Source organism: Cynocephalus volans, chromosome 2, assembly GCF_027409185.1.
Source record: "Cynocephalus volans isolate mCynVol1 chromosome 2, mCynVol1.pri, whole genome shotgun sequence".
NCBI lineage: Eukaryota > Metazoa > Chordata > Mammalia > Dermoptera > Cynocephalidae > Cynocephalus > Cynocephalus volans.
In genome coordinates, this window is record NC_084461.1 from 176,455,575 (window position 1) to 176,483,510 (window position 27,936).

The 27,936-nt window shown below is 41.0% G+C and overlaps 1 protein-coding gene across 1 annotated transcript; it reads right to left on the bottom strand.

The window, feature by feature from the left end:
- Positions 1–1,231: 1,231 nt before the first annotated feature.
- LOC134370703 (uncharacterized) lies at positions 1,232–16,560 on the bottom strand. Its single transcript, XM_063087718.1, is given in 4 exon segments — positions 1,232–1,846; positions 10,067–10,387; positions 11,108–11,252; positions 16,460–16,560. Coding segments are annotated over 4 exon segments (1,182 nt in total).
- Between the last annotated feature and the right edge of the window lie 11,376 nt (positions 16,561–27,936).

Below are 27,936 nucleotides of genomic sequence, written 5' to 3' on the forward strand. Positions count from 1 at the left end.
ATGTTTTTTTTTAAAAAAAAAAGAATGCATATGGAACATAGAAACAGCATTACTACCAATAAGGTAAGTAAAATTTAAAACATACAGAGCAGGATGAGTGAACCTGTCCCAGGTTCACTAAAAAGCGTCTGGAGTGCAGGTTATCGCAGCAGGTTTTATATTTCATCAAGCCAGCTGACACAGCACCCCACTCCTCTATGGCCTGTAGGGAATCTCATTCACAAAATGAAAACTTAATCATAAAGGAATTTTTATATGTTAAGGTAATATCTTGAATTAATGAGAACAAGCTGTTTAATAAAATCAATTTGGGAAAATTGATGATCTACCTGAAAAAGAAGTTACATCCCATCTCACTAACCTTCTGTCAAATAAAATCTGGATGAATTAAAAATATAAATATTAAGAACCCTGTAAAAGAAACAAAATATACAAAAAAATGGTAATGACCTTGAGGAAGAGAAGGTTTTCGTTTGTCTGTTTCTTTTGTTTTTTCAGGAAATGACTTTATTTTTTCAGTTAACATAACCAGTCCATGGTATGGAATACTAAGTCATAAAGAACAAATCCAAGGAAGACAGTACCTTCACTTAAGTTACAAAACTTTGGCAAATCAATACAGTACTCTTCAATACAATAAATCATATTTTTGTTGCAGTCCTATATTACTTTAGTGATAATTTTCACTCCAAAAACATTTATGTACCAAATCAAAACACTGTGGTTTTTATGGTGGTTTATAGCAGAGGCAGTTATTTTATACAAACTAAAGTCTTTTAAAATTGTATAATTTCTCATTTTGAAATTAGTTCTCTCATACAAGCTGCCAAACTTTACAGCAGCAGGGCAGTGTATATAAGGGGTGTCTCTGCCTTGTTCTAGGGTTGGTTCAAAGCCCAGTAGAGTTCTATCTAGTGCATGAAAAGCTTTAAAATTGTACCTTGAAGAGATTCAATGTCAATATCAATTTCCAAGTACTTCTCTAAAAATTGTTAAATTTTCACATAAATACTGGAACCCTCAAACGTAGGCAGTCATTTCAAACAATACTAATTTCAGATCCCTTTCATTTAGAAGCTCTGTATCTCTTTATTTTGATCAAAAGTCGCACAGCCTTACTTCAATGAATTAAAAAATTGTATCTAAAGTATAGTGGTATTTTTAAAATAATAAATATATCACCAGCTTGGAGAGACCCGGGAAACTGGATTTTGTCTGCCAACTTTCATCATTATTTCTCTATAAATGCTGCCACCACAATAGGTGTCCTTATACTTCCTCTTGCTGAAGCAGATAATTCTTCAATCTCCTCATTTAATTCATGTATTACCCATGCCATTGCTTCTCAGCGCTGATTAGCATTTGAAGATATACTTGCCATTAGTCCTGCAAGGTAAGTGCTGAGGCTAACTGCTTTCGCAGTGATTTTTTGCTTCTTAGTCAAAATAGTTTTTTTCGGGTCTTGAGGATGTGGTCTGTGTATAAGTCTCTCATCTACTGAAACCATATTTGTAAATGAAATATTAGCAGATTTAAGTTCCATTGTTCTCTCTACAGGATCAACTACAGAATGTTCTTGCACATATGGTTTGGTTCTTGCCACACCAATAAGAGACTTCACAATGGAAGGCAGTCCCCACTTTGTGCTGAAAAGTCTATGGCTGTGAAATTTTCCAGAGGGATCTATATGTCTGTCCAACACATCAACTCCAACCATTCTCGGGTTCATAGGGTTTAGGTATTTCTGTATTGCAGTTGTTGTAACAGTTTCCCATGGATGGTCAAAGACATGCTCCAAGGTCTGGATCTTCACGGTGCCAGTGGCCTGCAAGATGTCTGGGCAGTGCTAGGGGACAATGAAGCAAAAAGACTACCCCACCCCCACCACCCCCAGCACCCCAGCTAGAGAATGTCTTCTTAACCACACATATACCCACACTCCATAAAAAATTTTAACAATATGTTGGATTATATGTAAATTTAAAACTTCTGCAAATCATAGACCAAAGTGAAGACATATGACAGACCCCCCCCCAAAAAATTGCATCATAACAAATAAAAGATTACCATCCACTAAATATGAATTTTTCATAAACTAATAAAAATAATAAAAAATGTTGGGGTGAAAGTTATAAATATAAAACTAACAGAAGAGAATGACCAACAAAAAGACAAGACACTGCTCAATATTGCTAATAACAGTAAAAATATGGTGAAATGTTTTTCATGCAGAAAAATATTATGAAAAATATTAAAAGATTGATGATGTGTTAGTATAACTGTAAAGTATTCACTCATAATTAACTAATGGCAGTATAAGTGAGTATAGTCCCTGTATTAGTCTGTTTGTGTTGCTATAACAGAAATACCTGAGACTGGGTAATTTATAAGGAAAAGAGGTTTATTTGGCTTACGATTCTGGGACAGCTGCTTCTGGCATGGGCCTCAGGCTGCTTCTACTCATGGTGGAAAGCAGCAGGCAGCCAGCGGGTATAAGCAGCTGGTAAGATGAAGCAAGAGAGAGAGAAGGTGCCAGGTCTTTTAAACAACCAGATCTCCCAGGAACTAATAGAGCAAGAACTCACTCATTAAACCCCCCTCCCCCAGGGAGAGCATTAATCCATTCATGAGGGATCCGCCCCCATGACTCAATCAGTTTCCAACACTGCCACATTGGAGATCAAATTTCCACATGAGTTTTGGAGGGGACAACACATCTAAACTCCATCAGTCCCATTGGAGGATAATTTGATTGCATCAATTAAAATTTAAAATATGGGTTCCGGTCAAGATGGTGGAATAGACATTCCCCAGCATCACTCTCTCCCATAAATCAACAAATTTACAACTATAAAAATGTAACATCAGCCAAGCTGGGGCCACTGGAGCTCAGGTGAAGAGGAGGAGAGACCTATGGAACTCATGAAGGCGGGAGAAACCACGATAAGAGAAAGAAAAAACTGCTCTCAGCGTTTCCGGCCAGGGCTGGTTTAATGCTGGAGCGCATGGAGCAGGAACCGGCAGAAGCCACAGCTGTGCACTTCAGATGGAGTTACTTGGAGGTGGAAGGGAAGAGGACTTTGGTGGCCCCCAGGACAGCAAGATCACTAATAGGGTTCCCGTGGACCCACGCAGAAGTGAGGAGTCAGAACAGCTGAAAAAAGGGAGCCATTCAGAGGCTGGTGAATCATCGTAGGGGACCAGCGCAGGGCCCATACCATGGGAAGTATTTGCAGCACTGGCAGTGGGGGAGACGGGCCCACCAGGAGAACACTGGGACACAGCAAGGACAGCTGAGCTGCCCCCCAATCAGTGCAGGACCACTCAGAGGAGACTGGTCAGGAATGCATAATTGCGTGGGGTGCAGTTTGATGAAAAAACTCAGGCCCAGATCAGATTTTCTATACAACCCAGGTGCACAGAGTATCTGGAGAGCCAGATGTACCTATAAGGTCAACCATTAAACTCTGAGCTGCACAAAAAGGCTTCTCTAGGGAAACAGCAGCAAAGCAGCAATTTACTCAACCACACAGCTCAAGTACTGGTTCCCACAGGAAGTTCCCCCATGTTAGAAGTAAGCAAAGGACAAAAGATTAGTTCTGGCCCAGGCACACAGCAGCAATGTCTTGGGGCCCACTAGGGAACATGAGGCATGGAGCCAGGGGCAGGACCCCAGCCGACAACCACTCACGTGACCTGCACCTTGGGGACCCGCCCAGGAACCTGACGATTGGAGCCAGGACTGGACCCCACTCCCACATCCAAGCATACCACCAATGCCTCGGGGCCTGCCCAGAGACCTGGGGCTAGCAGACGGGGACTGGACACCTTTCCCACACCCAGGCACACCCTGACAGCGCTTCAGGGCCCCACCCAGGTGCCCAAGGCATGGAGAAGTAGATCGGACCCCCCTCTCACAACCAGGTACACCGTGCCAGTGCTTTGGGCCTGCCTGGGAACCCAGGGCATGGAGAGTGGGACCGGATCCCCCCTCCCACAACCAGGCTCACTGAGCCAGCACCTCAGGGCTCATCCAGGGACCTGGGGCATGGAGAAGGGAACCAGACACCCTCCCACAACCAGGCACACCACACCAGCACCTTGGGGCCCACCCAGGGACCTGGGGCATGGATAAGGGGACTGGACCCCACTCCACAACCAGGCAAACTGTGCCAGTGCCTTGGGGCCCATTCAGGGTCCCAGGGTATGGAGCCAGAGACCAGACATCCCCTCCCACAACCAGGCACACCTCAATGGCACCTCAGGGCCAACCTGGGGACCCCCCTCCTGCAACCAGGCTCATCTCGCCAGTGCTGTGGGGCCTACCCAAGATCTCAGAGTATGGAGAAAGGGACCGGACCCCCCTCCCACAACCAGGCACACCTCACCAGGGCCTCGGGGCCCACCTGGGGTCCTGGGGCATGGAGAAGGGGACCGGACCCCCCTCCCACAACCAGACACACCACACCAGCACCTCAAGGCCTGCCCAGAGACCTGGGTCATGGAGAAGGGGACCGGACCCCACTCCCACAACCAGGCACACCATGACAGTGCCTCATGGCCCACCCAGGGACCCAGGGCATGGAGAAGGGGACCAGACCCCCCTCCCACAACAAGCCTCACTGAATCAGTGCCTCAGAGCCTGCCCAGGGACCCAGGGCATGGAGAAAGGCACCAGACCCCCCCTCCCACAACCAGGCCAGGCACACCACACCAGCACCTTGGGGCCCACCCAGGGTCCCGGGGCATGGATAAGGGGACTGGAGCCCCCTTCTGCAACCAGGCACACCTTGTCAGTGCCTCAGGTCCCACCGGGGGACCCAGGGTATGAAACTGGAGACCAGACCCCCCTTCCACAACCAGGCACACCTCACCAGCGCCTCAGGTCCCGCCTGGGGTCCCAGAGTATGGAGCTGGGGATTGGACACTCCCCACAACCAGGCACAATGCCAGCACCAAGGAGCATGCCAAAATCATCTCCTTCATGTGGGTGGCCCGTCACAGCCACCACGATAACCATGGGTGCCGTGAAGGCAGCTAGATGCCACAACCACCATGCAGATGGTCCGCCAGCCACTGGAGGAGTGCATTGACACAAGAAGAGTCACCAGTAGAGATAAAGAAAGGAGGAGGATGTCTCTCTCCACAGAGCCCATTTCAGAGTGACAGAAGAAGCATCTGCTCTGTAATATTGGGGGACCTGATCACACCTCTCAGCATTGACGGATCATCTAGGCAACAAATCAACAGAGTAACCATTACTCTTTCAGAGGGAAAGAAGAAATCTAGGGTAATTAGAGGGGGAAGGGGGTAGGGAAAAGGGGATGGAGAGGGGTTCGACACGGGGTATAAAGAATAATTATGATTTGTAACAATATATAGGCTAGTAATATTGATTTGATCAACATATCTCAATGTTGAATCCCAAAAATATGTATAATCAATTTTGATTCAATAAAAATTTTTAAAAATTTAAAAATTTTAAAAATAAATAAATAAATAAATAACAAAAATTAAAAATATGCAACCCTATGATCTAGAAATTCTATTATTCTCCACCTACCATAAAAATGCATGCGAAAATACAAAGGAGGCAACTACAAGGATAATCATTGTAGCAATGTTAATGAAAAAATCAAAACAACCTAAAGTATAATCACTAAGGAGACAGCTGAAAAATAAATGTACTTTAAAGGAATATAGCGGATATGTATTTTGTGACATGAATCCATCTGCAAAATACAATACTGAGTTGTAGCTGTATAGTTACAGCAAACAAAACTGTATTACATCTTCTCAATGGATACCCCACAAATAAAATATCAAAATAAAAATAAATATTACTTCTATCTACCAATAACAAACAATTTTAAATGTATTTAAACAAACAGAAGCAAAATCACATCTATAATGTCAATCAATGGAAAACAAGAAATAAATCTAATAACTTTCTACAAGATCTCCACGAAGAAAATTACAAACAATACTTAAAGACTATAAAGAAGACTTAAATTAATGCGGAACACATGTGTACATAAAAAATTTATTTCTTACAGAGTTGACATTGTGACTCAGTGGATAAAGAATGGATCACTCAATAAATGATGCTGAGACAATTTGTTAACCATATTGAAGGAGAAATAAAATTGAATTTATACCTTACATTATACACAAAAATCAATTCCAAGTCGATTAATACTTAAATGTTAAATAAAAAAATTAAACATCACAAGAGAATCTTTAGAACCTTGAAGGAGGTAATGATTTATTTAAAAGATACATGTAAAACTAACCACAAAAGAAAATATTATTAATGTTAGTGCATTTAAATAATAATTTTTAAAAACTCCTCTGTTTGTGAAAAGACACCTCCAAAATGAAAAAAATCTTAAATCAGGCAAAGGCTTTTGCAACATATATAACCAATAAATTACGTTCTGAATATATGACAAGCACTTGTATAAATAAATAGAAAAAAATAAGCAAACCAACTTTTTAAACAAGCAAAATACATATATTGGCATTTCACAGAGGATAAAATATTACTGACCAATAAATATTTGAAGAAATAGTCTCAATTGTTTTCAGGAAATGAAAATCATGTTTTACACTTCCAAAACAACACCAAAAATTGGCAAGAATGTGGGGAAGGCAAATTCTTATATACTGGTGCAAAAAACAATTTGGCATTATCTTATAAAGCTGAGGATATGCCTAATGTGTCAGCAAGCAATTCTCTTTCTAACTATATACCATAAAGAAACATTTACACATGTGCAATATAAGATATTTTAAAGTGTTTCCATAACAGCATTACTTATAATTGCAAAAAAAAAATCTTATGAGAAATCCAAATATCCAAATAATGCAGTTAAATCAATTACAGTTTATATAATTTTATTAGTTTTCTATTGCTACTGTAACAAATTAACCACAGAATTAGTGGTTTAAAATAACACCAATTTATTCTCTTACAGTTTTGGAGGTCAGAGGTCTGAAATTAGTTTTACTAGGCTGAAGCCAAGATATCGTTGGGGCTGATTTTTCATGCAGGCTCTGAGGTAAGACTTCATTTCCTTGCTTTTTGAAGCTTACACTAGCTTGCCTGTATCACTTGGCATCGTAGTCCATTTCTGCTGCTTATAACAGAATTCCTGAAACTGGGTAATTTATAAATAAATGAAAATTATTTCTTACAGTTTTAGAGGCTGAGAAGCCCAGGGTCCAAGGTGGGGACCAAGGTGTCACATAATGAGAATGAGCTGTGCAAGAGCAAACTAACCTTCTCACTTGCTCTCCTTTTAAAGCCAACAGAATCACACCCAAGAACGGATCAACCCGTCCAGGAGGGCACAATTCTCAAAATCTAGTCACCTCTTAAAAGACCCACCTTTCAAAAATCATAATCAAATTTCCCACCCTCTTAGCACTGTTACAATGGGGGTCAAGCAATGTCCCAAGGTGGCCCTGGGCAGCAAGCTTATGGAGGGTGCCTCAGAACTCTTCCCCCAAACCATTCTCTCTTCCTAGGCCTCTAACTGTGATGGCAGGGCAACCTCAAAGATCTCTGAAATGCCTTTGTTGTCCTTTCCCATTCTCCCGATGATCCTTCCCTTCTGTCCTGATCTCTACAGTATATGGTTACTGGGCTACAACCTTGGTTTCCCATTCCGAAGATACCTTTTCACTCTTTACGTGGCCAGGTTGAGAGTTTTCCAATTTTTTACTCCCCGCTTCCCTTTCAGTTATGAAAAAGGCAGCAACACAGATGCCTGAATGCTTTGCTGCTTAAAAATTTCTTCCACCAAATACCCTGCCTCATTCACCACTTTTAAGTTCCATATACTCATAGAATGAGTTTGGGAGAATGGCCTCTGTTTCAATTTTTTGGAAGAGTTTGAAAAAGAAAGGTGTCAATTCTTCTTTAAAGGTTTGGTAAAATTCAGTAGTGAAGCTATTTGGTCCTGGGTTTTTCTTTGTTGGGAGACTGCTAATTACTGCTTCACTCTTGTTGCTAGTTATTGGTCTGTTCAGATTTTCTATATCTTCTTGGTTCAGTCTTAGTAGTTTGTACATTTCCAGAAATTTATCCATTTCCTCCAGATTTTCAAATTTGTTGGCATATAGTTGTTCATAATAGTCTCTAATGATTATTTGTATTTCTGTGGTATCTGTTGTAATGTCTCCTTTTTCATTTCTGAGTTTTCATTATTTGGGTTTTCTCTCCTTTTTTTAGTTAGTCTTGTCAATGCCTTGTCTATTTTGCTTATTTTCTCAAAAAAACCCAAACAAACAACTTTTTGCTTCATTGATTTTTTGTGTCATTCTTATGGTCTCTATTTTGTTTAGTTCTGCTCTTATCTTAATTATTTCTTTCTGTCCAATAGTTTTGAGATTAGATTGTTCTTGTTTTTCTTGTTCTTTGAGGTATAATGTTAGGTTGTTTATTTGAAATCTTTCTATTCTTTTGATGCACTTATTGCAATAAACTTTCCTCTTAGTACTGCTTTTGCAGCATCCCATAGGTTTGGTAATTTGTGCTTGTATTTTCATTAGCTTCAAGAATTTTTTTGATTCCCTGCTTTATTTCTTCTTTGACCCATTGGTTGTTGAGAAGCATGTTGTTTAATTTCCATAAGTTTATATATTTTCAAAAGTTTTGCTTGTTGTTAATTTCTAGTTTTATTCTATCATGGTCTGAAAATATATTCAATGTGATTTCAATCTTTTTTATAAAAAAATTTTTTTTGGTTCAACTGTATTAATTCAAAATCTTCTAGTTTGGAGATTCTTTCTTCTGCTTGTTCTAGCCTACTGTTTATGCTCTCAGCTGTATTTTTTATTTCTTTGAATGAATTCTTCAGTTCCAGAATTTCTGCTTGGTTATTTATTGTTTGTATCTCTTTGTTGAATTTCTCATATATATGTCCTCGAATTTCTTTTTGACTTTATTTTGACTGCCATCTATTTTTTCATCCATCATTATGAGTTTCCTTAGTACCGCTATTTGGGATTCCTCTTCAGGCAATTTGTCAGTCTCCTGTTGTTTGGGGTCTGGTATTGGAGAACAATAGCCTTTTGTCGGGGTAGTCATGCTTCCCTGTTTTTTTTTTTTTTTTTTTTTTTTTCTTGCTTCTCATATCTCTGCGTTGATGTCTGGGCATTTAGCAGTTTAGTCACTTCTTTTAATTCTAGGAATTGCTTTTGAAGGAGGAGACTCTTTCCTGTAGTGGTATTCTATACTGACAGTTGGGTTGGGTGTTTTAAGTTTGGATCTGGGTGAGTGTGCTAGTGCAGCCTTCATGTGACTTATTGAACTGTATTCAATCTTACAGTTGTGTGTGGGTGTCTTTGTGGCCTAGGTGGTAGGGTCCTTGGCAGATTCTTGTTGGGATGGGTCTCTTGTTGGGGTGGGTGATCTGCTGTCAGTGAGCAGGTGTACACTGGTACAGCAGGTTCTGGAAGGTCTGTATAAGGCCACTGGCTCAGCTGTTGAGCCTGGAGCAAGCCTGTGTGAGTGTTACAATACCCAGTGGCTTTCTAGAGGCTTACTTTGGGGAGAAAAAGCTGCTACCCAATCAGCAGTTCATTTGGGAATAGTTGTACACAGCTGTTGCAGGGCTTGGCAGCTCTGAAGGTGACTGACTGATCAGCTGTTGAGATTGATGAAAGTGTGCAAGGGTGCAACTAAGACCAAAAGCTCTGCAGAGACCTGCCTTAGGGTGGCAGAGTCCCTACCTTGTCTGCTTAGGGTCTGGAAGCAGATACACACTGGGGCAACAGGTACTGGCAGATCTTTACAGAGCCACTGGTTCAGCTGTTGAGCCTGGAGCAAGCCTGCATGTGCCCCTAATATGTGCAGTAGGGTGTGCTGAAGGTATTTGTCTTGAATGGGTTGCCCTGAGTGAGGTTTCTCTTTCATCTTTCCTGTGAGCAGTTTCTCCTTGGTCCTTGCTTCTCCCTCTTTTCTTTTTTCTCCTATGTAGTTTAATGTGGGAACACCTGGATCTGGGTGAGGTGGAGCTGGTGGTGCCTGGGCTTGGCATCAGCAGGGAGGAATACCAACTGGTGTGCAGGGATAAGGGCAGCTGTGTTGGTAATGCTCTGGGGTTAGGTAATGCTCTGGGGTGGTGATGGCTGTGGCCACAAGGTTGTGCTTCCCCTTGAAGTTTGGGTGCTGGGCAGCCAAGTGCAGGCCTGCTGAGCCACCTCTCAGTGAGTGGACTGGGGCACTGGGCAAGCCCTCAGTAGAGCACACCATTCTTCTGCTTGCGGGCAGTGGGCAGTGCCACCAGGCAGGCCTTCTGTGGAACATCTGGTTCAGCCACTTGTGGGTGCTTGGTGGGGCCACTGGGCTGTCACACGTCGGGATGCCTGGTGTTGCCACCTGTGGGGGTTGGACAGGGCCGTTAGGCAGCCCTGCTATGAAGGAGCTGGTGCGTTTGTTTCTGGGTCTGTTGGCAAAGTTGTTTGGTGGGATTGTTCAGGGTGGAGCCACAAGACCACCTGTGTGAAAGGGGTGGATGCACTTTATTCCCACTGGCCCAAGGGTATATTCATTATGGGAGAGATCCATGAGCTGTTTTTCCAACTTGGGGGCTCAGGTGCTCACCACTCAGTGAACTGGCAGTGCTGGGGGTGAGGGTCAGAATGAGATGTGTCACAACTGAGGAGGGTCGGCCTGTCAGATCTCTGGCCAGGGATGTGGGGGTGCATCAGTTCAGCAGGACTAGAGTTGGCATTCCAGGCTGGAGAACAGAGTTATAGCCACTGTGAGCCCAAGTTTACACCTGCAGGGATCCAGGTGTAACAGCATCTCCCATGAGTGCGAGGGGTGGAGGGTGGAGTTTTAATGCTGAGGAAGCACTGTGGCTACTGGCCCCAAGGCAGGGTGCACTCCTGCAATAGCTCTGGTTTCAAGATGGCTCAGATCTGTATCGGCTTGGGTCCTGAGAGTGAGGACTAGGAAGTGCACTCTCCATGCTAAACGAGTCTCTAGACACTCGTTTTGTGGGACACTGCCCACATTTGGCTCTGGGCTTGTCCTGCCAATGGACCTGTGGGCCTATGTGATGAGAATGGAGGCTGGTGTGGGTCCTCTGCCTACCTTTTCACCTCTAGGGAAATTCTTCCTGTATTGATCCCAGTGCTGGAGATCCAGTGGCTGAAGCTGTGTGCCTCTCTTCTCCGTGTACCCTCCTGGGTTTTTATCCTCCACGGCAATCTCACCAGTCTGCTGCTGCACTCCCACACTATCCCAGTGATGCACACATCAGTATTTAGCTGTCTGTTAGTTGTTCCAGTCCTTTTCTGTGGGAGGAACATGCCCTGGAACCTGTAGTCCACCATCTTCCACCCCCTCCTGTCTTGGGCTTCTGATAGTTTGATTATGGTATATCTTTGTGTAGTCTTATTTGATTTGCATCTGATTGGAGACCTTTGACCTTTCTGTATCTGGATATTTATATTTTTCTCCAGATTTGGAATGTTTTCTGGCATTATGTCAAATAAGCTTACTATCTATTTGACTTTCTCTTCTTCTCACATACTCCTATCTCTAAAATTTGATCTTTTGATGTTGCTCCACAAATTTTGTAAGATTTCTTTATTCCTTTATATTTATTTTTTCTTTTTTCTCCTGTGACTGTATATTTTCAAATAACTTTCTCTGAATTCACAGACTTTTTCTGTTTGATTAGTTCTTCTATGATGCTCTCAATTGCATTTTTTCATTTTGTTCACTGTGTTTTTTAGCTTTTTTACATATATAATTTCATCTCTATGTTAAAATTTACATTTTGGTTATTTATTGTTTCCCTGATTTAATTGACTTGTTTTGCTGAAATTTGTTAAAATTCGCTGAGCTGCCTTAAAACGCTTATTTCAAAATCCTTGTCAAATAGTTCTTGTATGTCCATTTTATGGGGGTCAGCTACTGTGTGATTATTTTGTGTGTGTGTGGTTTATGTCTTCTTGTTTTTTCATATTTCTTGTTGCTTTGTGGTGATGTCCACACATTTGAAGTAGTAGAAACTTCTTCAAGTGTTCGTGGACTCACTTTGACTGGGAAAACCCTTCACCAACTCAGCCTGGTCAGAGATTCTGGGTAGGCTATCTGGTATGGTCCAAGGATGAGTTTACTGCAAGTGTCTGACAACAGGTTGGCCTGGTGCCTGGGTCAGCAGGTGGGCAAGCCTGGTGACTAGGTCCAAGGCTTTAGGCCTAAAGCTTGAATCCACTGGGGTGGACCTGTTAATTGGATCTGTGGGGATGGACATGGGTCCTGGGTTTAAAAGGGGAAGGTCTGCATTCTGTATTATGGGGGCTGTCCTGAAGCCCAGGTCCCCAGGGGCTAAGCTAGTGTGGGATTGGGCCTTGAGCCTGAGTCTGCAGGGATTGGCCAGGAATTGGAATGAGCACCAATGCCTGAAACCACTGGGATGGGCATAGAGCCTGAGTCCACAGCGGCTGGTCTTGCACTGGAGTCAACTGAATTGAACCTAAGCCCTGGGTCTGCTGGAACAGGCCTAGACCTTGGGTCCTCTGGAGCCTGGGCCAACAGGGGCTAATCTGAAGCCTAGAATTATGGGCACTGGGCCTAGTACCTGTATCCACTAGTGCTAGGCTGGAGGCTGGAACTGCAGGTGCTGGAATAAAGGCTAAGTCTGTGAAGGCTGGCCTGGATCCTGGGGCTCAGAAGCCAGCCTAGGACCTAGGTACATAGGGATGTTCCTGGAGCTTGGGTATGTGGGGGCTGGTTCAATGTTGGGGTCTATTGAAACAGGCCTAGTCCCTTGGTCTGTGGAGCATGGAGCCACATGGGCCAGACTGGAGGGTGGGGCCATGGGGACCAGCCTGGCATTAGACAGCCTGGCATTAGATTGGCCTTGACCTGTGTCCATGGGTACCCATCTGGTTTTTGAAGCCAGGGGTGCTGATCTGGCACTGGGATGGGTCTGAAGCCTGGGAATGTAGGCTTGGTGCTGGGTTGGCCTGAATTCTGTATCCAAAAGGGCAGATATGGAGGCTGAGTATGAAGGTGCCAGCCTGAAGACTCAAGCTGTGTGAGCCAGCTTGGTGCTGAGGTGGGCCTGAAGCCTGGGCCCACAGGGGCCAGTCTGGTGCTGTGGGTAGTATAGAGCCCAGAACATCTATGACTGGTTTGGAGCCTAATTCTCTGGGGGTTGGCCTGGGCTTGGATGGCCAGATGCCTAGGGCCACTGAAGTCTACCTAGTCCAAGGGTGGACTTGGAGACTCAGTCTACAGGTACTGGCCTGAAGCGTAGGACTGCAGGGACTGGCCTGGCACTGAGTGGGTCTGGAGCCTATATCTTCAGGGACTTGCCTGAAGGCTGTGGACATGAGGATGAGTTTAGGCCACTGTGGCTAGCCTCAGGGTGGGGAGACCCAGAAACTGAATTTGCAACACCAGCCTGGAGCCTGGAGGGGTGGTGGGGAGATGGAATGGCTGGAGGCTCAGTATGCAGGTTCTGGCCTGGAGTCTGTAGTCATAGGGGCGTGCTGGGCACTGGGTTTTACTGAGGTTGGCGCAGTTCTAGGGTCTGAGGCAAAGTCCGATGCTTACTTCCCTCTCCTTCTCTCACGTGGAGGGAATTTCTCCCCATCCTATGATGCCTTGGGTTGGGGACAGGGTGATGCGGGTAAATGTAAAACTGTTCTTTCTATCCTCGTCAATGCATCGTTTACTCCTGTGCTACATTCACATGCTGCAATCTCTCACCTGGTTTCTTTAGCTCCTGTGAAAGTATTTTTGTGCATGGATAGTTGTTCAAATCGATGTTCTGACAGGAAACACGTGCTGGAAAGTCCTATTTTGCCATCTTGCTGATGCCTGTCTCCTCCCTCTCCACCTCCATTCTTTAGCTATTTAATACTATTCTCAACCCCAGTTCAATGGCTTTCTCCTCCAGAAAACTCTCCCATAATTTTCATTCAAAATAGAAAATTAGGTTCCTATCCAGAAAGACTCAGGATTACTGGCCTGTCTTATTCACTAAATTTTAGTTTTTTCAGGTCAAAGAGTGTGTGTCATGCAACTTTGTATCCCAACAATTAGCACCGTGGGTGCTCATGTTAGCCAGGTGTTCTGGGCAACTTGCAGACAATGGCAGAACTGATGGTGTGTCACTTCCAAAGCTAGGTTATGATACACACTGCACATTCTTCCTCCTCCTCTCTCAGATCACTTCGTGGAATTCATGTGCCATGTCGTGAGGACACTTTGATGGAGAGGTCCATTTGGTGAGGAATTGAAGCCATAACCCAAGAGACATGTGAGTGAGCTTTCTTGGAGAATTATCCTCCAGCTCCAGTCAAGCTTTCCTACGACTACAACTCCAGCCAACATTTTGACAGCAATTTTCTGAGAGATCCTGAGCCAAAAAGCACCCAACTAAGCTGCTTCCTGTTTCCTGACCACAGAGACTGTGTGAGAGAATAAATGTTTGCTGTTTTAAGCTGTTAACATTTGGGGATAACTTGCTATGTAACAGTAGATAATTAATATATGATAAATAAACATACAAGGTTCTATCCAGAGGAAAGATTTTGAAGAATGCTCAGGCATCAAGAACATGGGATCCTGGGATGGTGTCACAGCACCAAGGGGTGGACTACAGTTTAGAATTAGTAGTTTGGGGCTCTGAAAAACACCTACATCACTATTCGTATAACTGTATTCATTCCAGAGATTCTTAAATTTTTTTAGTCACACAAATTAAGATAAGGAACTAGAAAATTGTATCCAAGAGAGGTGCAATTAAATAAAAGTAGGACCCAGTGAAAAGCTAAGCTGATAAATGCAAAAATAGTTGAGAAATATTATTTGAATTACTAATGCTGAATTGAAAAAAAAGTGTGGCAATATTTTAATTTTTCACTGGTCATTATATGAGCAGAGTTTTGAAAGGTTAGCACAGAATTTCTGTGTGAAATGAGAAATTTGAGGAAGATTATGATGGCTTATTTTAGCTCCTCTACCTACAATCTGTATATTCTTGAGCAAGTTACTTAACATATATGTTCTCCAGTTTCTTCATCTGTAAAAATGAGATAATAGCAGTTGTGTGGAATAAATTACATAATACGTGTAATATGCTAACACAGCACCTGGCACAGAATAATAAGTGCTCCATAAATAACAACAGAGCTGATATCACTCTTACAATTTTTTACAAGTTAGACCCATTTTTCTATGGTCATTTGACCCCAAAATTATAATTTTATATGGCAATGGTTTCTGAGCTATGTTTTTGTGAATGACTAATATTTCTCAAACTAAGATAGGATAAAATAATGGCACTCTTTTATCAATTTTTAGAAAAAAATTGGGTTGATAGAGAGCTAATGGCAAATCAAACTAACAATTAACAAGTTAGCATTAATAAAGATATTCATGGGGGAGGCAGAACAAGATTTGTGAACCCCAGGCTGGGTTCTCCCCACAGAAAAGGACCAGAACAATTAACAGACAGCTAAATATTGATGAGAACATCAGTGGGAGAATGCAGGAGTGCAGCAGGAGACTGAAGATATCCCCGTGGAGCACAATAGTCCAGATGGCTGCATAGAGAGGAGAGAGAAGTACACAGCCTCATCCACCACATCTCTGTCACCAGGATCAGCACGGAAGGGACTTTCCCTTGCACAGAAGAAATAAAATGAGGTCCCACACCACTCATTCCCACCAGTGAGGCCTGCAGTTCCTACTGCAGGAGAATTCCACAGCCCCTGCAAGCCTGAAGCCAAGTGTGGGGAGGTGACTAGAATATATGCACTGCATTGTTCTAGAACAGGAACATATAGAGTGCACCCCCACCCCACCCTCATGACCCAAGCTGATGCAGTATGATACCATCTTGAAACAACAGCCTCTGCAGTAGCACACCCTGCTCTGCGGCCAGTAGCCACTGCACTTCCCCAGGCTTAAGGCTCCACATTCATCCCAATGCACTCACATGAGAGGCTACAATGCTCTGATCCCAGTGGCTTAAAGCCTGGGCACAGGAGCGGCTGTGACTCCAGTCCTCCGTGTCTGAGACGCCAACCCCAGGTCTGCTGAACTGATGCACTCCCACATCCCCGGCCAGAGATCAGACTGGCAGACCCACCACTGGAGGATCACCCTGCTTCCTCCCTCTACCCAACCCCACTAGTTGGCAGACGTCTGTACATTCAAGCCAACAACCTGGAAAAACAGCTCACAGGTCATTACCCTAACAAATCCACCCTTGGGCTGGTGGAAATAAAGTGCATCTGTGCCCTCCCAGAGAAGCAGTCAGGCAGTTTTGCCCTCAACAGTCTCACCTAGAGGTCTCCCCCACCACCTTAGGGTCAAGTGGCTAGGTCCGCTCTCTGTGGCCTGGCTTCCTGAACTCACCCAAAACTCAAGAGGTGGCTGGCTAGACCTCCTCTCTGCAGGCCAGCCTAGCAGCCTCACCTACCACCTAAAAGGTGGCTGGCCTGGCCTTCTTTCTGCAGGCCAATCAAGTGTCCTTGCCCACCATCCAAGAGGCGGTTGTCCAGGCCCCTTCTCCTCATCAGGCCCACTTCCCAACCTCACCCACTACCTGAGAAGTGGCTGGCAGGGACCTCTGTCTGCAGTCCTACCTAGTGGCCTCATCCACTCTCTGAGAGCTGTTGCTCTTGGCAGACCTTCTCCTAAACCATTGAGAGAAGCATGATCTCACGTGTGGCCCCATGAAATGGCACAGCAGACCACAGGCAGACCTGCATCCAGCGGGCTGACCCAAAGCATGCCCATGCCCCCAGCTCAGAATAATAGCTCAGCTGTCACAATCCTGGTGGACCCATCCCTGAATCTTTGGACCATTGTATACACACATGTCCAAGTGAGAAACAGCCTGGCTGACGTGTCCCTGGTGATCCCAATCCCAGTCAGAGAATCAGCACAGTAACCCTACCACTGGTGAACTAGTCCCTGAAACCCTGATATGCCACATATCCGAAACCCAAGCCTAAGAGTCAGTCCAGAAATCCCCTTCCCAATGAGCCAGCTCCCAAGACAACTGACCCACAGCATGCATGTGCACACCCCCAGCCAGAGAACCAACTCAGCAAGCCCTCCCCCAGCAAAACTGTCATACCACCTCCACAAATCTCCCAAGCCTAGGCCACTGAGGCACTCACAGACATAGTAAACATGTATGAAAACTGAAGAAACTTCAGAGTCCACACTACTGCACCCATCCAGAACAAAGCCATTCTACTCTACCCAATCAACACCGTAGATCACATTTATAGGAGAAAATATTTTTCTATGCAAGCCACTCTACAAAACTCAAAGAGGGACCATTCCACCAGATGCACATATCTCAACACAGGGACATAAGAACATTTAAGAAAACAAGGTAACATAACACAAACAATGAAACACAGCAACACACCAGTAACTGATCCCAAAGGATCAAAAATTGCTGACATGACAGAAAATTAATTCAAATTAATAATCTTAAGAAAACTCTCTGAAATACAAGAGAATACAAACACTACAATGAAATTTTTAAAAAATGATCTGAATGACAAATTTAACAAAGAGATAGATATTTTTAAAATCAAACAGAAATCTTGGAATCGAAGAATTTATTGAATTAAATAAAAAATGCATCAGAGATTCTCAACAACAGACTAGATCAAGCAAAAGAAAAGATTTCTGATCCTGAAAACAGCCATATTGAAATAACTGAGAAAGACGAAAAAGAAAAAGAAGAAGAAGAAAAAAAAAGAAGAAAAAATGAACAAAGCCTACAAGATTTATGGGCGACTGTTAAACAAACAAATATTTGAATCAGGGGCATTCAAGAAGGAGATTAAAACAAAAAAGTTATTAAAAACATATTTAATAAAATAATAGCTGAAATAGATGAAACATCTAAATCCAGAAAAAAATCAAAAATCCCCAAATAGATTTAACTCAAAAAGGCCCTCTCCAAGACACATTGCAGTCAAACTGTAAAAAGCTAAAAACAAAGAGATAATTCTAAAAATAGTAAGAATAAAGCATCAAGTCATTCATAAGGGAATGCCCTAAAGGACTAACAACAGATTTCTCAGCAGAAACCCTACCGACCAGGATAGAATGGGACGATACTTTCAAAAGTACTGAAAGAAAGAAACTGCCAGTGAAGAATGTTCCACACAGCGAAGCCACTGATGAACCCATTCTGGAGACCCTGATAGGCCACACACCCACAACCCCAGCCTGAGCCTCAATCCAGAAGCCCCACCCCAGTGAGTCTGCTCCCAAGGTGACTTACCTGCAGCGTGCGTGCACACAGCCCCAGCCTCTGAAGTAACGTGGGAAAGTAAGACTTTCTCAGACAAGCAAAAATGAAGGGAACTTATCACCATCAGCCCAGCCTCCTCATAAATGCTTAGGGGAGTCCTAGATCTAGAAAAGAAAGAATGAGAACAACCATTACGAAAACACCTGAAACCGTAAAATTTACTGGCAAAATAGATGCACAAACTACAAAGAGAAAGGAATCAAACCTCATCAATACGGGATACCACCAAACCACAAGGATAAACAATAAGAGGAAAAGGAAAGAAACAAACAATATGCCAATCAGTCAGAAAACAGCAAACAAGATCACAGGAGCAAGAACTCACCTACCAATAATAACCTTAAATACAAAGGGACTACATGCCCTAATTAAAAGACATACGCTGGCTGAATGAATAAAACATCATGACTCACCCACAGGTTGCCTACAAGAAACACACCTTACCTACAAAGACACATTCAGATTAAGAGTGAAGGAATGAAGATAGCTATTCCACACAAATAGAAAACAAACAGAAAACATGAGCAGGAGTACCCATGCTTATATAAGATAAAGCTGACTTTATATAATAATCTGTACTAAGAAACAGAAAGGGGCATTATATAATGATAAAGGGATCAATAAATAAAGAGAATCAAGCAATTATAAACTTATATGTGCCCAACACTGGAACACCCAGATATATAAAGCAAACATTATCACAACTGAAGGGAGAGATAGATGCCAACACAACAGTTGGGACCTTTAACATCCCACTCTAAGCATTGGGCAGATCACTGAGACAGAAAATCAACATGGAACCATTGGGCTTAAATGCTCCATAGACCAGATGATCCTAACAGATATTTACAGGACATTTTATCAAACAGCTTCAGAATACACACTCTTTTCACTAGCAAATGGACTGATCATATGCTGAGTCACAAAACTACTCTAAACAAGTTTAAAAATATCCAAGTTATATTAAACATCTTTTCTGACCATACTGGAATAAAACTAGAAATCAATTACAAAAGAAATATTCAAAACTATACAAATACATGGGAATTAAACAACATACTCTTGAAAGATCAATGAGTCAAAGAGATTAAGGAGGAAATCAAAACATTTTTGAAAGTAATAAAGACAGACACACAACATACCAAAACCTATAGGATATAGCCAACACAATATAAAGACAAAAGTTTATAGCAATAAATGCCTGCATTTAAAAAAAAAATGATTTCAAATAAACAACCTAACAGTGCACCTCAAGGAACTAGAAACCAAGAACAAAGGATGCCCAAAATAAGTAGAAAAAAAGAAATAATGAAAATCAGAACAGAAATAAATGAAATTACGAAATAAATGAAAAATACAACAAAAGGTCAATCAAATGAAAACTTGGTTTTCTGAAAAGACAAGCAAAATTGACAAACCATTAGCTAGACAAAGAAAAAAAGACCCAAATGAATAAAATCAGAAATGTAAAGGGAGACATTACTATCGATACCACAAAAATACAACGTATCATTAGAGACTACAATGAGCAACTAAGTGCCAATAAATTTGAAAACCTAGAGGAAATGGATAATTTCCTTGACACAAATGACCTGCCAAGACTGAACCAAGAATACACAGAAAACCTAAATAGATCAATAACAGGAAATGAGATTGAAGCAGTAATCAGCAGTTTCCCAACAAAGAAAACCTCAGGACCAGATGATTTTACTGCAGAATTCTACCAAACAATTAACGAAGGACTAATACCAATAATTCTTAAATTATTTCACAAAATCAAAGTGGATGGAATACTTCCAAACTCATAGTACAAAGCCGGCATTACCCCGATACCAAAACCAGGCATGGTGACAACAAGGGGGGTGGGGGAGAGAGAGAGAGAGAGAGAGAGAGAGAGAAGAGAGAGAGAGAGAAAGAGAGAGAGAGAGAGAGAGAGGGAGGGAGGGAGAGAGAGAGAGAGGAGAGAGAAGAGAGAGAGAGAGAAAGAGAGAGAGAGGAGAGGAGAGAGAGGAGAGAGAAGAGAGAGAGAGAAAGAGAGAGGAGAGAGAGAGGAGAGAGAGAAGAGAGAGGAGAGAGAGAGAGAGAGGAGAGAGAGGAGAGAGAGAGAGACAAAGAGAGAGAGAAAGAGAGAGAGAGAGAGAAAACTACAGGCCAGTATCACCGATTAATGTAGGTGCAAAAATCCTGAATGAAATACTAGCAAACAAAATCCAACAGCATATCAAAAAGTTTATACACCACAATCAAATAGGATTTATCCCCGAAATGCAAGGATGGTACAACATATGCAAATCAAGAAACGTGATACATCACATTAACAGAATGAAAGAGAAAATAATCATCACTATATGATCATCTCAACAGACTCAGAAAAAGCATGTGATAATATTCAACATCCCTTCCTGATAATGACTTTCAACAAATTAGTATGGAAGGAAAGTATCTTAATACAATAAAGGCTATATATGACACACCCACAGCTAAGCTTTTCCTGTAAGAACTGAAACAAGATACGGGTGCTCACTCTCACCACTTTTATTCACTATAGTACTGGAAGTCCTAGCCAGAGCAATTAAGCAATAGACGGAAATAAAGGACATCTGAATTCGAAAGGAGGAAGGCATATCATCCCTGTTTGCAGACAGCTTGATTTTATAGAGAGAGAAGCATAGACTCTACCAAAAAACTCCTAGACATGATAAAGAAATTCAGTAAAGCTGCAGAATACAAAATCAATATACAAAAATCAGTAGCTTTTTTATACACAAACAACAAACTTTCAGAGAAAGAAATCAAGGAACAATTCCACTTACATAGCACCTAAAAATAAAATACCTAGGAATAAATTTAACCAAGGAGCATCAGGGAAAAGCAAATCAAAACCACATTAAGATATCACCTCGCCCCAGTTATACTGGCCATTATCAAAGACAGAATAAGAAATGCTGGTGAGGATGTGAAGAAAGAGGAACACTTCTGCACTGTTGGTGGGACTGTAAAGTAGTATAACCATTTTGGAAAACAGTATGGAGCTTCCTCAAACAACTACAGGTAGAATTGCTATACAATTCAGCAATCCCACTGCTGAGTATATACCCAAAGTCATGGAAATCATTATGTCAAAGGGACACCTGCATTCCATGTTTATTGCAGCTCTATTTACAATAGCCAAGATATGGAACCAACCTAAAAGCCTATCAATGAATGACTGGATTAGTAAAATGTGGTATATATACACAATGGAATGCTACTCTGCCATAAAAAAAAGAATGAAATTCTGCCCTTCACAGCAACATGGATGAACTTATAGAAGATTATGTTAAGTGAAGTAAGCCTGGCACAGAAAGAGAAATACCCCATGTTCTCATTCATAAGTGGGAGCTAGAACAAAAAATAAATAAGTAGGAAAAGAAAGATACAACAATCATAATAATTCATTGAACTTTCAAAACGGGAGAACAGAACTGGGAGCACCAGAGGTGTGAGAAGAGGAGGGTGGGGGAGGGTTAGCGAGAAACTGGCAAAGGGCAACAAAAAATGATTACATTGTGTAGTGTTGAATATAATAATTTTCCTGATTTGAGCATCACATATTGCATACATGTATGGATATTTAATGCTGTATCCCCCAGATATGTACAATCAATTATGTTTCAATAAATTCAAAAAATGGCTTTACAGACCAGATGGTACTAACAGACATTTACAGAACATTTTATCCAAGAGCTGAAGAATACACATTCTTTTCTTCAGCACATGGAACTTTCTCCAGGAATGACCATATGCTAAGCCACAAAACTAGTCTCGACAATTTCAAAAAAAGGTGAAATCATATCAAGTGTTTTTCCTGACCATAATGGAATAAAACCTGAAATCAATAACAAGAGGGATCTTAGAAACTACACAAAAACATTGAAATTAAACAACATGCTCCTAAAAGATGAGTGGGTTAAAGAAGAGATAAAAAAGAAAAATTCTTTAAAATCTTGAAACAAATGGGGGCAGAAACATGATATACCAAAACCTGTGTGATATAACCAAGGCAGTATTAAGAGAAAAGTTTATAGCAATAAATGCCTACATTTAAAAAAAAAGATTTCTAATAAACAACCTAATAATGAATAATGCACCTCAAAGAGCTAAAGAAGCAAGAAAAAATAAATAAATAAGTAGAAGAAAAATATAATAAATATAAGAGCAGAAATAAATGAAACTGAGACTAAAACTCCAGGACAAAAGATCAAAACAAAAAGGTGGCTTTTTGAAAAATAAATAAATAAATAAACAAAACCAAAAAACATTAGGCAAACTAACCAAGAAAAAAAAAGACCCAAATAAATAAAATCAGAAATGTGAAAAGAAACATTACAACTGATAACTCTAAAATGCGAAGGATCATCAGAAACTATTATGAGTAACTAACTATACACCAATAAATTTGAAAACCTAGAGGAATTCCAGAAACAAACCAACTGTAGACTTTTAGCAAACCTGGACTTATGGCTCCATCTAGCGCCAAAAATGTGTCAGTGACCACAGGCTCACAATACATAGTTACCCTGCTTAAAACCTCTGGAAAGATGACCACAAAGCCTGACCACAAAGAGTGGAATACACATACCTAACCTTTCAGTGTTCAGTTGTCATTGCACACCTACAAGCTTCAAAAACATTCAGGGAACAATGGCCTCACCAAACAGAAAACATAAGGCTCCAGAGAGACTCAAAAGCAAAAAAGATATGTGACCCTGTAGGCAGAGAATTTAAAATAGCTGTTCTAAAGAAACTCACTAAACTTCAAGAAAATACAGAGAAACAATTTAATAATTTATCACAGAAACCTAACAAAGATATTGAGCTAATAATATAATAATGAAGCTATAGGTACAGTGATCCAAATTAAAACTACAATAGAGGGATCAACAGCAGAGTTGATCAAGAAAAAGCAAAAAATTAGTGAGCTCAAAGACAGGCTATGTGAAAATACATAGACAGTGAAGAAAAAGAAAACAGGAAAATGGAATTATGAGGAATGAACAAAGCCTGCAGGTATTTTGGTACAACATCAAAAAAGCAAATATTTGAGTCATCAGGGTTCTGAGTAACTTCAGAATGCCAAAGAATTAGAATGCTTATTCAAAGAGAGAACAACAGATGCCCCGAGTCAGCTGTGCTGGAACAGGCAGGCACCATGGACCTCCAGTCCAGGCCAGTGCCTGCCACCCAGAGAGGTCCAAGAGCCACCAGGCACACATGCCCCAAGTCAGCCATGCCAGAACAGACAGGAGCCACAGGACCTCCAGCCCAGTCAGTCTCCGCTGCCCAGAGAGGACCGAGAGCTGCCAGGCCTGCATGCCCCAAGACATCCATGCTGGAACAGGCAGGCACCATGGGACCCCCAGCCCAGGCAAGTCCCTGCTGCCCAGAATTGGCAGTCCCTTCAGGATCCAGGCCAGACATCAGGGTGGAACAAGTGGACCACGATACTCCTTGTCACAATGACTAAACACCAAAGGAAAGATATCAGAAATATGAAAAATCAAGAAGGTACATCACCACCAAAGAAAAATAGAACAGGAAGTCTTTGAAATGACTGACAAGGAATTTTGAGCAACAATTCTAAGGAAACTAAATGAGATACAAGAAAACTCAGACAACACAATGAAATGAGAAAAAAATATACAGAACCTGAAAGAAGAAATGTACAAAGAAATCAATGCCCTGAAAAAGAATGTAGCAGAGCTTGTAGAACCGAAAGATTGATTCAACGAAATAAAAAACACAACAGAGAGTCTAACCAGCAGGCTAGAACAAGCAGAACAGAGAATTTCTGACCTTGAAGAGAGGCTGTTTGAATTAGCACAGGTGGAACAGAAAAAAGAAAAAGGAATTTAAGAAATTGAAGAAAATCTAAGAGAGATAACACAACTTTAAGCACTCAAATATCCAAATCATGCATATTCCAGAAGGGGAGGAAAAAGGAAATGGCATTGAAAACATATTCAATGAAATAATAGCAGAAAATTTCCCAGGTGTAGGAAAATTCACAGATCTTCAGATTCAGGAGGCCCAAAGATCCCCAGACATATTCAACCCAAAAAGGTCCCAAAAAGACATGTTATAGTCAAACTGGCAAAACTCAAAGACAAAGAGAGAATCTTAAAACTGCAAGAGAGAAGTGGTAAGTCACCTATAAGGGAGCCCCAATCAGACTAACCTCAGACTTTTCATAAGAAACCCTAAAAGCCAGAAAAGAATGGGATGATATACTCAGAATACTAAAGGACAAAAATTGCCAGCCAAGAACACTTTACCCAGCAAGGCTATCTTTCTGAAATGAAGGACGAAGAGTATATTTCTCAGACAAACAAAAACTGCGGGAGTTCATTACCACACAACCATCCTTACAAGAAATTCTCAAGGGAGTACTAAGTTTGATACCTGAAGAATAAAACCTACCAGTAAAACAAAAATGCTAACAATAAAGAGAAAAAATAGTTTATCTACCACCCCAAACAACCAACAAACACAGAAGACAAACAGAAAATCAGAAACAAAGGAAAAGATACTTAAGACATCTAAACAAAAAACAATAAAATGCTAGGAGTAAATCAACACCTTTCAATAATAACTCTAAATGTAAAAGGATTAAATTCCCCACTCAAAAGACACAGACTGATGGACTGGATTAAAAAGATGGACCCAACAACATGCTGCCTTCAAGAGACTCACCTTACCTATAAAGACACACATAAACTAAGAGTGAAAGGATGGAAAAAGATATAGAATGCAAATATAAATGAAAAATGAGCTGGAGTAGTTATTCTTATATCAGAGAAAATAGACTTTAAACCAAAAACCATAAAAAAAGATAAAGAAGGCCACCATATAATGATAAAAGGATATATCCATCAAGAAGACATAACGATCATAAATACATATGCACCCAATGTTGGAGAAGCCAGACTTATAAAGCAAATACTATTAGATTTAAAGAATGAGATAGACACTAACACCATAATAGCAGGGGACCTGAACGCCCCACTCTTAACATTGGACAGATCTCCTAGGCAAAAATCAATACAGAAACACAAGATCTAAACAACACTTTAGACCAATTGTACTTGACAGATATCTACAGATCATTCCATCCAACAACCTCAAAATATTTATTCTTCTCATCAGCACATGGAACATTCTCCAGGATAGATAGACCACATGTTAGGTCACAAAGCAAGTCTCAACAAATTTTTAAAAATTGGAATTATTCCATGTATTTTTTCAGATCACAATGGACTAAAATTACAAATCAATAGCAAGTGAAACTCTGGAAACAATACAAACGCATGGAAATTAAACAGCATTCTACTTAATGATATATGGGTCTAGGAAAAAATTAAACAGGAAATCAAAAAATTTCTTGAAACTAATGAAAAAAATGGCACATCATACCAAAGCCTGCTGGATACTGCAAAAGCAGTACTAAGGGGGAAATTTATTGCATTAAATGCTAACTTCAGAAGAATGGAAAGATGGCAAAGAAACAACCTAGCACTTCACCTTAAAGAACTAGAAAAACAAGAACAATCTAAACCAAAAGTTAGTACATGGAAAGAAATATTTAAGATCAGAGCAGAACTAAATGAAATAGAAACCAGAAAAAAATTATTTTAAAAAATCAATGAATCAAAAAGTTGGTTTCTTTGAAAAGATAAATAAAATTGACAAAGCTTTAGCAAGGCTAACTAAGAAAAGAAGAGAGAAGACCCAAATAATGAAAATTATAAATGGAAAAGGTGATATTACAACTGATACCTCAGAAATACAAGGAATCATTCGAGACTACTATAAACAACTATACGCCAACAAATTTGAAAATCTGGAGGAAATGGATAAATTTCTGGACACACTCAAGCTCCCAAAACTGAACCGTGAAGATGTAGAAAATTTGAACAGACCAATAACAATAAAGGAGATTGAAGCTGTTATCAGAAGGCTCCCAACAAAGAAAAGCCCAGGACCAGATGGATTCACAGCAGAATTTTACCAAACATTCAAACAGGAATTGACACCGATTCTTTACAAACTATTCCAAAAGATTGAAACGGATGCAAATCTCCCAAACTCATTCTATGAAGCAAACATCATCCTGATACCAAAACCAGGTAAAGATATAACCAAAAAAGAAAACTACAGGCCAATATCCTTGATGAATATAGATGCAAAAATCCTCACTAAAATACTAGCAAACAGAATACAGCAACACATACGTAAAATTATTCATCACGATCAAGTGGGATTCATCCCAGGGATGCAAGGTTGGTTCAACATACGCAAATCAATAAATGTGATACACCATATTAATAAACTCAAACACAAGGACCATATGATCTTATCTATAGATGCTGAAAAAGCATTTGATAAAGTTCAGCACTCATTCATGACAAAGACCCTCTATAAGTTAGGTATAGAGGGAAAGTATCTCAACATAATTAAAGCCATATATGCCAAACCCACAGCCAATATCATCCTGAATGGGGAAAAGCTGAAAGCTTTTCCTTTAAGAACAGGAACTAGACAAGGATGCCCACTCTCACCACTCCTATTCAACATAGTGTTGGAAGTACTAGCCAGAGCAATCAGAGAAGAGAAGGAAATAAAGGGCATCCAGATTGGAAAAGATGAAGTCAAACTGTCCCTGTTTGCAGATGACATGATCCTATATATCGAACAGCCTAAAACCTCTACAAAAAAACTCTTGGAATTGATAAATGATTTCAGCACAGTAGCAGGATACAAAATCAACACACAAAAATCAGTAGCATTTCTTTTCTCCAATAGTGAACATGCAGAAAGAGAAATCAAGAAAGCCTGCCCATTTACAATAGCCACCAAAAAAATAAAATACTTAGGAATTGAGTTAACCAAGGAGGTGAAAAATCTATAATGAGAACTACAAACCACTGCTGAGAGAAATTAGAGAGGATACAAGAAGATGGAAAGATATCCCATGCTCTTGGATTGGAAGAATCAACATAGTGAAAATGTCCATACTACCCAAAGTGATATACAAATTCAATGCAATCCCCATCAAAATTCCAAAGACATTTTTCTCAGAAATGGAAAAAAATATCCAGACATTTATATGGAACAATAAAAGACCACGCATAGCCAAAGCAATGCTGAGCAAAAAAAATAAAGCTGGAGGCATAACACTACCTGACTTTAAGCTAGACTACAAAGCTATAATAACCAAAACAGTATGGTACTGGCATAAAAACAGACACACTGACCAATGGAATAGAATAGAGAATCCAGAAATCAACCCACACACTTACGGTCAGCTGATCTTTGACAAAGGCAACAAGCCTATTCACTGGCGAAGGGACTGCCTCTTCAGCAAATGGTGCTGGGATGACTGGATATCCATATGCAGGAGAATGAAACTAGATCCATACCTCTCGCCGTATACTAAAATCAACTCAAAATGGATTAAGGATTTAAATATACACCCTGAAACAATAAAACTTCTTAAAGAAAACATAGGAGAAACACTTCAGGAAATAGGACTGGGCACAGACTTCATGAATACGACCCCAAAAGCACGGGC